This window comes from Lissotriton helveticus, chromosome 4_1 (assembly GCF_964261635.1).
Source record: "Lissotriton helveticus chromosome 4_1, aLisHel1.1, whole genome shotgun sequence".
Taxonomy (NCBI): domain Eukaryota; kingdom Metazoa; phylum Chordata; class Amphibia; order Caudata; family Salamandridae; genus Lissotriton; species Lissotriton helveticus.
In genome coordinates, this window is record NC_136063.1 from 294,730,036 (window position 1) to 294,747,430 (window position 17,395).

The 17,395-nt window shown below is 45.8% G+C and overlaps 1 protein-coding gene across 2 annotated transcripts in view; it reads left to right on the plus strand.

Annotated features, from left to right (window-relative positions):
* The first annotated feature begins 551 nt into the window (after positions 1-551).
* The window catches only part of ANXA13 (annexin A13), a 180,076-nt gene continuing 163,232 nt past the window's right edge, over positions 552-17,395 (plus strand). Inside the window, exon 1 of one of the 2 annotated variants that reach the window (XR_013610482.1) lies at positions 552-861. Coding sequence is in view for 1 of the 2 variants with exons in the window: in XM_078686798.1 (XP_078542924.1) it covers positions 847-861 (15 nt within the window). In the remaining variant the exon portion in view is untranslated. The remainder of the gene's footprint in view (positions 862-17,395) is intronic. The other variant, XM_078686798.1, reaches the window with a different exon arrangement.

Consider the following 17,395-nt stretch of genomic DNA (forward strand, 5'->3'; position numbering starts at 1 on the left):
AGAGTGACTAGGGAGTGCAGAGTGACTGGGGAGTGCAGAGTGACTAGGGAGTGCTAGGGAGTGCAGAGTGACTAGGGAGTGCAGAGTGACTAGGGAGTGATAGGGAGTGCAGAATGACTAGGGAGTGCTAGGGACAGTGACTGCAGAGATTAAGCTAATGGCAATGTAAATGACAATGCCATTTATTTATCTGTTTTCAAAACCAACACATAAATACAAATTTTGTCATTTACAATGCCAATAGCTCTAATTTTTCCAAAGGCGAAACCATTGCATTGTAAATGATTGTTAAGCATGACGTGAACAATCAATCTGAGGTGGGTTTCTGTAGAAACTTGAAGAGTGGCAAAAAACATAAAAATAAACACAAACAATCAGACATTCAGCACAGAGAACCGATTAGTCACAGTCCGACTGCAGCTGAAGTCTCATCGATTTGGAAGGCTTGGCAGGACTGTGTCTGATAAGCACCGGATGTGACCAGGTGCTCTATCACAGGAGAATCCCCTTTGCAAAAACTATAGATTAAAGTTACAAGAGTGATTCATCTCACTTGGTAATTTATTTTACAAACCTGCTTACAAATGTAGATCCCACCACCCTGGGGATGCTGTGTGCTTCTGAAGTGTTCAGATCTGGGCAAGGCACGGGCGCCGGTGAACGCAGCCAGGCTGCCTGGTAAAGTAAACTCCGAGTTTATATTGCATGTCCATAAACGGATGCAGGAAGATAATGCAAACGGTTACTTATTAAACCAGATTATCTTATAAAAAGTGACAGCTACATTGCCCGCTTTGTTCGTCGCGAGAGCTCCGCAAACACCGCGCGCACAGAAGCCGAGCAGAAATGGGCAATTTCCACGTGAGTACCTCGCAGCCGGGATGGAAACGTGTAATTGTGTTTGCGCACAGCGGGTGGAAAATTCAGGGATTTTAAGGAACCCCGTGCATGAAGGATGGTCACATAGCCTGCGTAGCACCAGTACTCCTAGGAGGTAGCTGCTCTGAAATGGGGTTGGCGCTGGCACGACGTATACATTAAATGTAAATCTATGAATGGAGCTCCGTGGTTTTCGAAAGATATGCGCTAGTGCTTGCCCCGCTTATGTTTTGAAATAATATGACAAGGTTTTCATAAAGCGCTTCATGCCTCACTTGTGCTAATCGGAAGTACCGGAGATAACTGTGTTACCCAATTTAACCATGTTTAATTTGTCGAACCCTAAGGATGAAAGTTTGATTCAGATTCGTGACCTGATGACCATTATATGTGGTCGGAGGGCGTTTAACTCACCGAGCTGCCACAGTGTGGAAATATGTGACCTTGTGTAACGCAACTGGTGCTCATGTAAAGCGCTCTGATACCTTCGACTCAAGTTCGCGCTATAAAAAACTCCGGATTTTTTCTTTAATTGAAAAACAGTATTCATTTTATTTTTTAACATTTTTATTGAAGTTAAAAATCATCAATAGTAATTCATAATAAATATAGAACAATGACAGCAGAACGTACATAATACAATTACTTAGGATATCAATCCCATTAACAAACGTTTATGAGTATAAATTAGACACATCATGTTGTATGAAAAGAAGCAGAGAAAGGAACACATGTGAAAGAAATGAAAAGAATAAGAAAGAAGAAAAGGAGAGGAAAGGATAGAGAAAGACAAAGAGTGATGTACAAAATGACACTAAGCAGTGTTTATTTGAATATCATGCTAAGATGATGTCTTTATGTATTTTTTCTCGAAGATACATTTATAGGATTTTAGAATAGGGTTGGCGGTAGTAGTTGACCGATGCTTGCCGGATGATTTAGGGAGTTTAAGTCACTGACTTCTGTAGTAGTCTGCTAGGATGAGTTTGAATCCTGGCCACTCGGCCTTTCCTCATTGTGAGGATGATAAATGGAGTGCCGTTAAACTGATGAAAAAAACAGAGGGACCTGCTCTATATAGCGCTGAGAAACGGCAAAGGTGCGCTATATAACCGTCTTTACTATTATTCCTATTTCCTAAGGCGAATAAGAGCTAGAGATAGGTTTAAAAATGGTATGTACTAAACAAATACGCTGACAAGGGACTCACAATGCTGGTTTTCGACGTGTTTGACATGATTGCTCACCCTGCACCTGTATCCACTGGTATGAAAGATGTAGGGTCCATCGATTGTCTCCTGGACTGGCAAGAAAAACTTGAGGAAATACAAACTACCCTCGTTTGTCAGCTACAATCACTTCACGTCTGACGTATCTTAATGTTCATTCTCTCAGCCCTTTGGTAGGTCTTGTAAAATGGCGTGTAATTTCAGGCTGCCAAACACACTGCAGGGCGTCCATTGTCCGCACCAAAACACTCCTAGAAACTGATTGCTGCTCATAGTCGTAATGTGACTTAGGAATGGCGGAATCTAGGGAACCACATGCTTCAAAATCTGCCCGGTGTTTTGTGTTCTTGTTCCTGGACACTGTATAAAGTCCACACAAAAGAGTAATGCTGCAGTGTTGTGTTAAGTGGTTTCCTAGATAGAGGAAGAGCAAAGCAGTGGTGAGATAGCTCAGTAAGTTAATACCTGGTGGCTGTGAGGCTTGCAGGTGTCCAATTCCATTCGCAGTCTCCCATTCTTGTTGGTTTATAGACCGAGGGAAAAAAATCTTAACCCGCATTTTGTAGTACACCAATAAGTACTAGAGTTGTCTACTCACCGTACTACAAAATGCTACGCGCAACAGTGGTGTCGTTAGAACTTTTATGAGGGGGCACTCAAGGGGCATAATGTGACATCTCTCTCTCTCTTTCTGCTTAATTTTGAAAATAAAGAGTTGCAGTGCCCATAGCACTGCTCAGAAACCTATGGTCGGCGCTAATAACTGCCAGAAAGCCACGACTTGGACGACCAGTTCTCCTGCCGCCACTGCAGCCAGACCTTCACCATGCTCCGGCCACCAACACCCCTGATGTCCTAAGATGCATCCTCCTCAACGTGCGCTCCTTGCACAGACACGTAGTGAAAATCTGGAATCTCTTGGACTCGCTCTCTCCTGACGTCGCCTTCTTCAGGGAAACCTGGACCATTGCCTCCTCAGCCCCCGATATCGCCATCCCAGACGGGTACAAGATCCAGAAGGACTGCCACAACCACCCAGGAGGATGAATGGCCATCGCGCACAAAAACGCCCTCCGCCTCACCACCTTCAGCAAAAATATCCCCGCCGCCGAGCACCTGCACTTCGAGGTCCAGACCAGCCACAATTTCACACTGCGTGGCACCCTCACATACAGACCCCCCAGGGCCCTGAACACACTTCGCCGACACCATCACCGACCTCATCGCACCCCACACCATCGCCACCATGGACTTCATACTCATTCAGACCTGAACTTCCACCTCAACAACCCCAACACCGCCGCCCTCCGTGACATCCTCACCAACATGGGACTAAAACAACTTGTCACCACCCTCATCCACAAGGCAGGACACACTCTAAACTTACTCGTCAACAAACCCAAGCCACCCAAACCTGCTCTGCACCTCCGTGTAGGAACTGGAGCAGAGTCACTGAGGAACAACTCAACTCCACCCTCAATTGCAACACCTCCCCTCTGCAACCGACGCCAACCTCGCAGCCATGGAATTCCACACCTGGATCGCCAACTGCGCTGACAAACTCGCCTGCTGGGCAACCCTGACAAGCAACGCCCCATGAAAGCCGTCTGGTTCACCTCCGATCTCCAACAAACCAGACGCGCCTGCAGACGCCTGGAGAAGAACTGGAGAAACAGCAAGACACCCGATAACTACACACCCTTCAAGGATGCTGTGATGGAATACCATCAACGCATCAGAACCACCAAAAGGACCTTTATCCACAACAGAATCCTCGCCAACTCCAGCAACTCCAAGGAACACTTCAGCGTCATCCGGGAATTCACCAAACCCTGCAGCGTAGCCACAGACCTCACCCCCTCCCAGGACCTCCGCAACAAACTCTGATCCTACTTCCACCTAAAGATAAAGAACCTATAAAACAACTGCAACGACCGCACGCCCAACCCCGCAGCCAGCCAGCTCGATGGTAACGCCAGCCAGAACACTATCTCAGCCTGGACACCGATCACAGCAGAGGAGACCGCTGCAACCATAAAAAGTATCCACTCTGGGGCCCCTACAGACCCCTCTCCACCCCACATATACCACAGAGCCGCCACCAGCCTCGCACCATCAACACCACCTTCGAGACCGGCTCCTTCCCCCGACGACTGGAAACACGCAGAAGTCAGACCCCTGCTCAAGAAGCCCTCTGCGGACCCGACTGACCTCAAGAACTACCGGTCCATCTCGCTCCTCCCTTTTGCAGTTAAAGTCGCAGAGAAGACCGTCAACACAGAACTGACAAGGTTCATCGAAGACAATGCCATCCTCGACCCTTCCCAATCCTGATTCCGTAGCAACCACAGCACTGAGACCACCCTACACACTCTGCCACCAACGACATCCGCTCCCTCCCTGACCAATGCCACACGGCAGCCCTGATTCTACTCGACCTATCAGCCGCATTCAACACCGTCTCCCACCGCACACTCGCAACCAGACTACACAATGCCGGTGTACAAGGCACCACCATCGACTGGAACACATAGTTCCTCACCGGCAGGAGCCAAAGGATCAGACTGCCACCCTTCCTCTCCGAACCCACAGAAATCGACTACGGAGTCCCAAAGGGATCATCACTCAGCCCAACGCTTTCAACATCTACATGTCTCACCTCGCTGCCATCGTCCGACAGCACGGCCTCAACATAGACACGCGGAGTTGTGAAAGTCTGGCTGCAAAGGCGACTGTTGCGCACTGGTACTCAGTTCTTCTTCCTTTCCTTGTCATTCCCTACTGTGTTAAGCAGCATTGGGACTATAGGAAGGAGTGTCCCTTTCCTCTGGACAGCAAAGCAAGTGAAAGAGATGCAACTGCTGCATCCAGCCTTGATCATTGAGAGGAGATGTATTATGAATTTTTGTGAATATGGCAATCTTCTGTTCTCATCACAGTTTTGACCTGGTCTTCAGATGTCAGTTTAGAAATTATCCAAAACTGAAAATAGGGGAATAATGCATTCCTGAGCGGGTCTCAATAGACCAACTCTACTATACAATAATAAATAACAATGCTATAATACATGAGAATCTGTAATCCCTGTGTAAACTTGTGGCTCTGATTTCTTTATGATCGTCAACTTGTGACGTACAAGTTGCTGATTATGAAGAAAAGACGTCAGAACTCAACTGTAATAAGTTATCACAGTCAACTTCTGACATCCCAACTCTTGCTGCCAGAGAATGTAGCTGAGGTGAAAGGCAGGTCAGGTCACGGAGCAGCTGTTTAATGCACGGAAAATAAAAAGTTGCTTTTCTTTCTTCTGCTCTATTTTTACGGGCTCGGCGACGTTACCACTTCGTCAGAAGTGGGGCGGAGCTGCGAGCCGTATTGTAAAGGGTATTCTGTTTTGTGCCGGATAAATTCCTCAGTGCGCAAGCTTTTTCAGTCATTTTGTTTGGCATCTGCATAGTGATTCGTCTTCGCTGTGCTGTCTTTTTAGTAGCCTTGACGCGATAGGCTACATGTTATTTCCGGTCGCCATTGTTGGCATAGTTTGTGCGGTTATGCGCACGGCCGTCCATAAATATCAATTAGGAGCTGTCAGGGAGGTGCTGTAATGGAATCCAGATGCTGTGGGCGCGTTCACCATTCTGCAGTGCGTTTGGTGGGCGCGCGCCATGCCAAGCACAACATTTGTCTGGTGTGCATCACAGCCTGGTGCAGACAAGAAGATTCTTAAGACGGGAACGTTTCTTGCTCCATGCCTTGTGCCGAGTGTGAGTAGTTTTCACAGCTTCCCGTTTGGTGTGTCATTTTTTGGAGTCATTGCACAACCAGGTCATTTGTGAAGCAGGGAAGTGTAGGTGCGTGCGTAGTCTGTCTTAGTGTCAAAATCATTTTTTCCCGACTATATTTGGTGTTGGCAGTTTTATGTAGCGTGAAGTCGATCTGAAGGTAGTAGATGATATTAAATTAAACCAAGCTACATTTATTAGGCACGGGGAGTTTAATTGATGCTTAGAAGCATATGCTGGTAAGATGCTACCGTAAATCGAGCATTTTTAATGGCGACAGTTCTGTTTGTTATGCTACGTTTTTTAATTGCTTTGCTGTTGCTCTTTTCTATTGGGTGGTATCGTATGATTGGCTTAATTAAACTGATGGCATTTGGTAATGTGGGAGAGGGATAGGGTCCTAAAGCTCCAGCAGTTCCTAAGAGCGTATTCTTTTCAGTACCACCACCAGTACTAGCAGTACTACAGACACCAGTACTACCACTACCACCACCACCAGTAATACCAGTAACACGACCACCAGTACTACCACTACCAGTACTACCATAACCAGTACCACTACCACCACCAGTACTTCCACCACCAGTACCACCACCACCAGTACTACCACTACCATTATTACGGCCAGCAGTACCACCACCACCAATGCTACTGCTACCAGTACCACCACCACCAGTACTCCCGCTACCAGTACCACCACCACCAGTACCACCACTACCAGTACTACCACCACCAGTACTACCACCAACAGTACTACCACTACCAGTACCACCACCTCCAGTACTACCACTACTACCACTACCAGTACCACCACCACCAGTACTACCACTACCAGTACCACCACCAAAAGTACTACCACTACCAGTACCACCACCATCACCAGTACTACCAGTACTACCACCATCAGTACTACCAGTACTACCACCACCAGTACTACCACTACTACAGCCACCAGTACTACCACTACTACAGCCACCAGTACTACCACTACCACCACCAACAGTACTACCACCACCACCACCAGTACTATTATTATTATTAATGAGTTTTATATCGCGCGTGGTTACCCTTGGGCATCCCAGCGCTTTTCCAGAGAGGGCAGACCTAGCAGAGATTACTCATTAAGCAGGAAACAGGTGAGTCTTTAAAAGTTTACGAAAACGTAAGGTGCCGGTTTCAGAACGCAGAGTTGGCGGAAGGGAGTTCCACAAAACTGCCACATTGATGGAGAATCTTCTACTGCCAGTCCTGGCCTTTCTTACTCTCGCAACTTGCAGAAGATGTTGATGATCTGAGCGAAGAGCACGAGGTGCCTTGTAGGGTTGAACCATGCCCCGAAGGATAGGTGGCCCTTTCCCCTGCAAAATTTTGTGGGCCATGCAAAGTGACTTGAACTTCACCCTCTCTCTGACTGGAAGCCAGTGAAGCGCCTTCAGCGCCGGACGGGCTGATTGCCACCTGGGAAGGTCTGTCAAAAGCCTGGCAGCGGCGTTTTGTACTTGCTGCAGCTTGTTCAAAGTTGATTCTGGCGCCCCCAGAAACAGCGCATTGCTGTAATCCAGCCGGGAGATGATGAGCCCCTGGATTAGTAGCCTCCTGGTGGCCGTCGGGAGGAGGGGTAGGATCTTCCGGGCTGACCGGAGCAGGCCAAAGCACACGCCTGCGGTCTTTTTGGCGTGTGACTTAAAAGAGAGATCCTGCTCCAGCCACACCCCCAAGCTCTTGATCTCCTTTTTAGGGGTAGGTGGCGCTCCCAGACAGCTAGGCCAGCTGCTTAGGGGCAGGGAAGGAAGGGGACTACCAGTACCAGTACTACCATAACCAGTACCACTACCACCACCAGTACTACCACCACCAGTACCACCACCACCAGTACTACCACTACCAGTATTACGGGCAGCAATACCACCACCACCAATGCTACTGCTACCAGTACCACCACCACCAGTACTCCCGCTACCAGTACCACCACCACCAGTACCACCACTACCAGTACTACCACCACCAGTACTACCACCAACAGTTCTACCACTACCAGTACCACCCCCTCCAGTACTACCACTACTACCACTACCAGTACCACCACCACCAGTACTACCAGTACCACCACCACCAGTACTACCACTACCAGTACCACCACCACCACCAGTACTACCAGTACTACCACCATCAGTACTACCAGTACTACCACCACCAGTACTACCACTACTACAGCCACCAGTACTACCACTACTACAGCCACCAGTACTACCACTACCACCACCAACAGTACTACCACCACCACCAGTACTACCAGTACCAGTACTACCACAACCAGTACCACTACCACCACCAGTACTACCACCACCAGTACCACCACCACCAGTACTACCACTACCAGTATTACGGGCAGCAGTACCACCACCACCAATGCTACTGCTACCAGTACCACCACCACCAGTACTCCCGCTACCAGTACCACCACCACCAGTACCACCACTACCAGTACTACCACCAACAGTACTACCACTACCAGTACCACCCCCTCCAGTACTACCACTACTACCACTACCAGTACCACCACCACCAGTACTACCAGTACCACCACCACCAGTACTACCACTACCAGTACCACCACCACCAGTACTACCACTACCAGTACCACCACCATCACCAGTACTACCAGTACTACCACCATCAGTACTACCAGTACTACCACTACTACAGCCACCAGTACTACCACTACTACAGCGACCAGTACTACCACTACCACCACCAACAGTACTACCACCACCACCAGTACTACCAGTACCAGTACTACCATAATCAGTACCACTACCACCACCAGTACTACCACCACCATTACCACCAGTACTACCACTACCAGTATTACGGGCAGCAGTACCACCACCACCAATGCTACTGCTACCAGTACCACCACCACCACCACCAGTACTCCCGCTACCAGTACCACCACCACCAGTACCACCACTACCAGTACTACCACCACCAGTACTACCACCAACAGTACTACCACTACCAGTACCACCACCTCCAGTACTACCACTACCAGTACCACCACCACCAGTACTACCAGTACCACCACCACCAGTACTACCACTACCAGTACCACCACCACCACCAGTACTACCACCATCAGTACTACCAGTACTACCACCACCAGTACTACCACTACTACAGCCACCAGTACTACCACTACTACAGCCACCAGTACTACCACTACCACCACCAACAGTACTACCACCACCACCAGTACTACCAGTACCAGTACTACCACAACCAGTACCACTACCACCACCAGTACTACCACCACCAGTACCACCACCACCAGTACTACCACTACCAGTATTACGGGCAGCAGTACCACCACCACCAATGCTACTGCTACCAGTACCCCCACCACCAGTACTCCCGCTACCAGTACCACCACCACCAGTACCACCACTACCAGTACTACCACCACCAGTACTACCACCAACAGTACTACCACTACCAGTACCACCACCTCCAGTACTACCACTACTACCACTACCACCACCACCAGTACTACCAGTACCACCACCACCAGTACTACCACTACCAGTACCACCACCACCACCAGTACTACCAGTACTACCACCATCAGTACTACCAGTACTACCACCACCAGTACTACCACTACTACAGCCACCAGTACTACCACTACTACAGCCACCAGTACTACCACTACCACCACCAACAGTACTACCACCACCGCCAGTATACCAGTACCACCACCACCAGTACTACCACTACCACCACCACCACATTAACACACTCCATAACACTTAGCAAAAATACATTACCATTTAGAATGCCATTAGCTCAAACTCAAATAAATCCGAGCCCGATTGCATTTCTAATGCTTGTTATAGTTTACAGTGACTAGCAGAAAGAACATGTTTCTTTTTCGCATTCCATAGATAATTATAAAAAAGTAAGAATCTTTTTGAATGTTTGTACACATTCCGAACTCCTGCAGCTTTTTTTTTTAAACTGACTTATATTGAACTGTTTTATATCTTTTTTTCAACAAATATCTAACAGGTTTTTGATGTGTTTAATTTTGCACTAGAAGAACTACTTTTATTCTTCCTATTTGCAAACATGCTCTCTCTTTCAGGTGAAAGAGCTACACACCAAGGTTTTAAGTGGTTTGTGGGCAAAATGATGGCGAGGCCATGTATTTTATGGAAAAAACACACGCTGCCAATACATTATAGGGATATTGCAAGTCACCTCGGAGTTCTGTAACCTTAAAAAGTTATTAAAGTAATATACAATGCCAGCCAGCTGTATTACAATCATAGTTTATAAAGTTTTGCAGCACCCTTGGTAGTGATGAGTGGCAGATCTCTTTGAGAACTGGAAACACGACCGCTCTGTTATCAGTTGGCAACACTGGGGTGCAAACCGTTGACGCTTTAAGATACTTCAGCAGTAAGTGCATTCATTAATTGAACTATGGTATCAGCCAAAGGTGAGCCTGAACCTTTCACAAGAGTGATCTCTTGATCTACTGCTTGGGCCACTATGGGCTGGTTCAATGTGTCATGCATGTATGTGCTACCTGGACATCCGTGTCCATTTGTTTATCCATCAGGAGCCCAGTATACACATACATTTCCTTTTGGCACTGGTACATTGTCTGCTGCCTTTAGTATTCCCACTGTGCCATCTCAGAAAGCAAGTATTTCATTTCAACCCTGTATAAAGATGGCTGCAATTTGGTCCCACCACCTTCTGGCTTCCTTCTCTGATGCTTGCTCCTCTCTTTAGATCCTGACCCTTCTATGTTTACTACTGTGCCTGCTTTATGATGCCTATTTATAGTGAGTACAATGGTTCAAGGGAGGCCTGATCAGGTTCAGAGTAAAACAAGGTTACGTATTTGGTCTACTGAAAGAATCGCTAAGGGAGCAGGTTTCATAGGGCAACATATATTCATTTAATCATGATAATATGTTCACAGCCTTCCCAAATCAAGATAGGCGTACAGCTGCATGTGTCATATTCCTAATTTTTGCCTTTAATAATCACACCTCGGTACCATGACTACTTTCACTTACGGTACACATCTGCCCACTACTGCTAAACTAGGTGTGTAGTACTGGGCAAGCATCCCCATTTGACTTCCCAAATGAGCAGCATGAGATGCTGATCGCAATCAACATTCACTGGTATTCTACTTCACACTGGAGCACAATGGCACAGCATAAAAGATGCTTACTGTCCATTAGGGCCCAATGCTAATACAACCCTTTATTCAGTTTCAGAACGCTCACCCTGTCCTGATGATGATCTAAAATACCTAAAGATCGAAACGTCGTCGACTCCCCATTGAAAATCCTCCCACTTGTATATATCGTCCTGGATTTCTTTATGTGTGTGATATTTTGTATACTGTCACTACCACTTAGTCACATTACGCACCTATGTCACTTATGTGAGCACCTGAACATATTTGTATATAATATCAACCTACATATTATCATGATTAAATGAATATATGTTGCCTTATGAAACCTGCTCCCTTAGCGATTCTTTCAGTAGACCAAATAATACGTAACCTTGTTTTACTGGACCTGATCAGGCCTCCCTTGAACCATTGTACTTACTATAAATATTAAACCCCAGGTTCGCTTTACGGGGTACCCTTGTTTCTCAAACCTGCTTTGTGATGCCAGTATTACAAGAATGTCCGCGAGGTTTGTTTGTTGAATGAAAGACCCCCCTGAAAGAAACGGCCACAGATTTGCAGGGGCAGTTTGCCTGCAAATTCACGAGAACTCATGCAATTATCCTCTTCCAATTAATGAACACGATTCACAAATACGTTTCCACAAAAATGTCACTAATCTATAGCCGCAAAAACTTTCCTTTGAAAATGTGAATCAGGACTGGTGAAATTTTACATTTAGAAAATGCATTTACACTTTATTTATTTTATTTACTTGAGTTTCATATAGCGCTGGCTAGACCAGGAGGTATCAGAGTGCTTTACGTAAGGGAAACAGCGAGTTAAAAGTTGCAAAAACATTCACATTAATAACAGAATGATTACACATTAAATACAGAAGTTATTAGCGAACATGAAAATCATGATCCAAAAGGCCAGGGAGGGCTGGGAGTCCTTAGGAAGGAGACAGCAGCGTCGAAAGAGACATATGTCCGAAGTCCAGCTGGGTAGGTGACGGTCATAGCGGTGTCCCAGAGACATTCTCCCTGTAGCTGTCGGAGCAGCTCCACTGGCAGTCGGTCATGCGGTTCGGACTCTGCCGGATAGGAGTGAGGATCAGGAAGAAACCAAAGGTCTTGAGTCCAGTGACGGGCAAATGGAGATGGCAAGAGTGGCTGGATAGGCAAGGGTGTGTAGCTTGGCTTTAGTATCAAAAAAGAGGAGTCTTGGGCTGTTACTGCTCTTGCAGGAGCAGAAGGTCCATACACAACGTGCCCAAATTACACGTAATACAAAGGTTGTCGTGTTGTTCCTAATGAAGGAGAAAGGTATAGGTACAGTCTGTAGTGCAAGCGGATTAGAACAGGGTAGCCTGATGGTCACCCTGGGAATCCATTTTGTTGGATTTAATGCCCTCACACACCCTTTCAGGTGTCATGCTTCATCATTTGGACCTGCTCCTCGTTGGGTCGGCGGTGCAATACCCAACAGGCAAGACCTCATAGAGGGGCTCTTTGGCGGAGATCTTTTTCCAACTGCCGTATAGATGAAGTGCGGGTATGGGGCCAGGATTCAGGGTAGACGTGACTATGTGAATTAAAATAAAGCTAGTGGTACCAAGGACACTTTATTCAGGAGGGCCACTGCTTTAGTTAAAAACGATTTCCTAGAGGAGAGTAGTGGAAAGTGATGTTTCCCACTCTCTTCTGGAGTGTGTTAGAGTCCGGTCAACATGTTTCTCGCTACTCTAAAATTTATTGAGCGATTCTTCAGGACCAGGGGGACTAGTTAGCAAGTATCTAGGAGTGTATGTAACTGTCTACACTATTGCCACACTGTATGGTGTATGTAAGCTCGTTTGGCTACCATCCTAGTGGGTGAAGGGGAGAACAATATTATATTACCCTTCTTCAGGTTGTGATTGTTAATACCTATTGGGGGCAAAAAGGGGAAAAAAAAACATATCACAAACAAATTATAACACGTTGCATCAATGACTGTAATACTTGTGTGTAACGCATGCTATTGTGATTCGTGCGTGTCAAAACATTATTACACAAGTGTATCAAGCACTCTCAACAGTGGGGATTCGGTGGGAGTGACATGTAAAGGTGAAAACCTTGTGATTATCAGAGAATACCAAATTGGTATTTGTTGCACGCAGTTATTCACAACTCACCTAAAGTTAAAAACAATCAGACAACGACAGTGTCCAGCGGGTAAAGCTTCAGGAGATCTTCCACCACAATGCTATATAGAGGAAAAGATCTCAGTGGTATATATAGAGATATTTGGAGATCGTGTGATGTTTACAATCTAAAGTCATTGTAATTCATAAATGTATAAAGGCTACCTTGCAGTTGCTATCCAATGTTTGTGTGTTGCTAAGACAAAACAAGAACAAAAATTGTGGGCCACAATCATTAGGTTTAAGATTCAGACTGTAAAGCCCTAGAATAGGTGTGTCTAGAGGGCTAAGTTGCAGGTTGTGAATATATTTACCTACACTTTATGTATCTGTGACAGTGCTCAATGTATTGTTTGTAGTTTGAGTAACTAAGGGGTGAGGAGGTGGTAGTTTGCTCCTTTGGACTGGGTAGTATTGAGTCTTATATTGTGCTATTTAAAGCTGTGAAACGGATACAGTCCGTTTTAGTTGTTATTATGTTGGAGCTCTGTCTAGTGTGGTTTACAATAGAGCCCAGCGTGTGTTGGATTAGGTCCGTGTTACAAGACCCTGTGTGTGTCCAGTTACTAGTGTCACAACAGTCTCATTTAGTGTGTGTTCCGTAATAGCGTATTTTTTAAAAAGGGTTTGCACTGGGTGCAGAGTATCTTAATGGAATACAGAAACCCTTTTGTTTGGCCGCTTACGGGTGCCGGAAATGTCCCGCTCGTATACACCCATCAATGATTATCGCCGTGCAACTTTTATAAGTAAATGCCGGCGGGACACAGTTTGTTCTGCGTGTGTGCTTAAATAGTTATGGCGCGTTACTGGCTTCCCTATCCCGTATACGAGTGCTTTAGTTATACCTCTCGTCTACACCCATCGCTAGCCTTTGTGTACAGGTGGTGCTCGGTGCTGGGGGAAGAAGACGGCGGACTAGGTTTCACATGGCGTATATGTTGAGACAATACGGCGTGTCTTAAGAAGTCACAGCGCATTATTGTTTTAAGTGTATGTTGCCTAATTAAATAGTTGCCACTTACTTGGTGAATGCCTGAGCTTCGTTACACGCACCTACCCATCGCCGCTGGAACCGGGTGGAGGCAGTGGGAGGGGTTGGATTTGTTTATAAAGAGAAGTGTCTACGAACCCCATTGGTTCGTGGTAATGGCAGCCATATTGTAATGGTTAGCAGACACCACATACATGTATTCAAAAACTCTACTTGTTGCCTCTGTTTTGTGTTAATGAGGTTCTATATGTGGTTTATAAGGGGATAGCGTCACGTTTGAGAAATAAACTCTGTTTGGACCAAATTCTAGGGTTGGTGTAATAATTAGTTATTACAGCTCAGGTCAAAGAAATTAATCGTTTTAATCCAAGCGCTCGTGTTTTGATTATTATGCAGCTAAGGTCAGAGAAATTAATCGTTTTTGTCCAAGCGCTCGTATTTGAATATTTTACAGCCAAAAAGGATCATGATGTCTGTCTGATTCAATTGTAATGGACGGCATACTGGTGTTGGGTTGTATTAAGTGCAATATCTATGAAGTGAAAATTGCTTCGGCCATTTTGGGGTGGTGTTGAACTGTTTATTATGGCAGTCTTACTATTAAGTGACATTCCTTTGTGATAGTTAGGGTTTTAATAGGTTGCACCCTATAATTAGTAACATGATTGGACAATCAGAGTAGATGGGGTTATACCTAGATTATTGGTTGCGGGTCTTTTATCCGAGATCTTTGGGCAGATGTGTTGCTTAAGACTGGTATAGCAGTGGTGGTAACTATAGGTATTATGAGTTCAGCGGTTATTTCAGAGACTTGCCCAGGGAATATCTTCATTAAGACCCTTGCTGTTGGAGGACAATCTGTGAATCCAACGTTGTTCTTTGTAGAACAGTCCTTCCTTAGATGTCTGTTGACTGGCTTCGAGGATAAGCCGTTGGAGAGAGTCTGGGGTGTGTTGCATTTCTAAGAAATGCATACACATTTTGGTGTTACTTTTTTTGCACCTGAAATTGCTTCGGTGTTCAGATATCCTAGTCTTTACATTGCGTGTCGTCATACCTATGTAGTATAGGTTGCACGGACATATGATTAAGTAAATGCAGTTCGAGCTGTTACAATTTGTGTGACCTCTCATTCCCACCTGAAGGTGTCAGATAAGGTGATGTATTTGTATTTCCTGGTGAGAGGGCACGCCGTGCAACTCCCACATGGGTAGTGTCCGATGACTGGTGGCAGGCCCCACAATGTCGCTTGTCGGTTGGGTTCGTTTTTTGTCTTGGGTCTGGTGTGGATAAGAATATCTTTCATATTCCTTGACCTTTTGAAGGCGAACCTCGGTTGGTCTATGTTGAGGGTGCCTGTATTCAGAATTGACCAGTGGCGTTTCACAATTTTCTTTATTTGGTTGGATACTGGTGTGAAAGTCGTCACACAAGTCATTGGTTGGACAGTTGTGGGGTCTCTTTCTCTTGATTCAATCAGACCCTCCCTGTTGTTGTTCTGTGCTCTTTTCAAGCTTCTTTTTATATCTCTAGTAGGATATCCTCTTTCCCTCAGGTTCCTTGAAAGGATGGCAGATTCAGTTTTGTAATTGGCCATGGTGCTACAGTTACGCCGTATCCTGAGGAATTGGCCATACGGTAAGTTAGATCGTAGGGCTTTTGGGTGATGGCTCTGGTAGTGAAGCAAGCTATTGCGGTCAGTATTTTTCTTGAATAAGGTAGTACTGAGAGATCTCCCTTCCATGCATATCTTGAGGTCAAGGAATGCTATATGGTTATTTGAAGCAGTTATGGTAAAGGACAAGTATGGATTCAAACCGTTAATCCATTAAAAAAACTCTTTGTATGAGTCTTCGTTACCAGACCAAAAGATCAGGATGTCGTCTATATAACGCTTATATAGCTTTATGTTCTCATGGAAGGGATTAGTCAATGACGATATGTTGGTCTCTTCAAAATTTGCCATATACAGACATGCTATACTAGGGGCTACCGTGCTCCCCATGCAAGTTCCCTGTATCTGATGGTAGTAGGTACCCTTGAATTCAAAATAGTTCTCAGTCAGAACCTTTTCAGCACATTCCATTATAAAGCTGATGGGCGTAACAGACGTCCATTCAGTTTTTTCCAGAGCAGTAGCTATAACACCTAGGGAGGCCCTCTGAGGGATGTTGGTGTAGAGGGCCTCGACGTCTAGGGTTATGAGGAAATCAATGGATTTGGCCTCACTGTAATCCTGTAGAAAGCGTAGTAGATCGGTGGTATCCTGAATATAGGAAGGTATTTGTTTCACAAGGGGCTGTAAGAAGTGGTCACAAAATTTTGAAAGAGGTTCCAGTACGGAGTCTATCCCTGATACAATAGGGCGACCCGGAACTGGAGTGACCCCTTTATGTATTTTGGACAGCGTATAAAAATACGGGACCTTGGGGTTCTTTTTTACAAGAAACTCTGCCTCCTTTTTACTGAGCCAGCCCTGACATTCTGCTGACTCCACCATACTCACAATTGACAGTGCGAGTCGTTCTGTTGGATTTTGGGTGATGGCCTTGTAGTATTTTGTGTCATTGAGTTGTCTTTGGCACTCTATCTCATAATCCACGGTATCCATTATCACAGTGGTACCATCCGTGTCTGCTTGTTTGATTGTTAGCAGAGGGTTCCTGGATAAAGTGTCGAGAATGGTCCTTTCTTCTCTAGACATATTGCTATATGCCGAGGTGTTTGTTATGTTGTTAATGTCTCTCAAGACTGCTTGCTCATAAGTGAGAACTTCACTAGGTACCATGCCACTATGGGGGGTGAAGGTAGAGGCATTGTGTAACCCGGAGTCCTCGATGGGTTCGTGTGGTTTCCCATCAAAGAAGGCGTGCAGTCTTATTTTTCTGAAGAATTTTTGCAACTCGACAGTTTGGAGAAAATTGTCAGTTCTAGGTGTCGGGACAAAGCCTAGCCCTTTTTGGAGGACCTTCTCTTGTTCATCAGTTAACTGGTGTGAAGAGAGGTTCACTACGAGACTCATTTCTTGCTCGTTTTGCTCCGGGTGTCCATCCCTTGAGGTGTCGTGTCCTCCCATTGCACCCGTTTGTCGGTTGCGTTCCCTCTCTTTCGCCCTCGCCCTCTGCC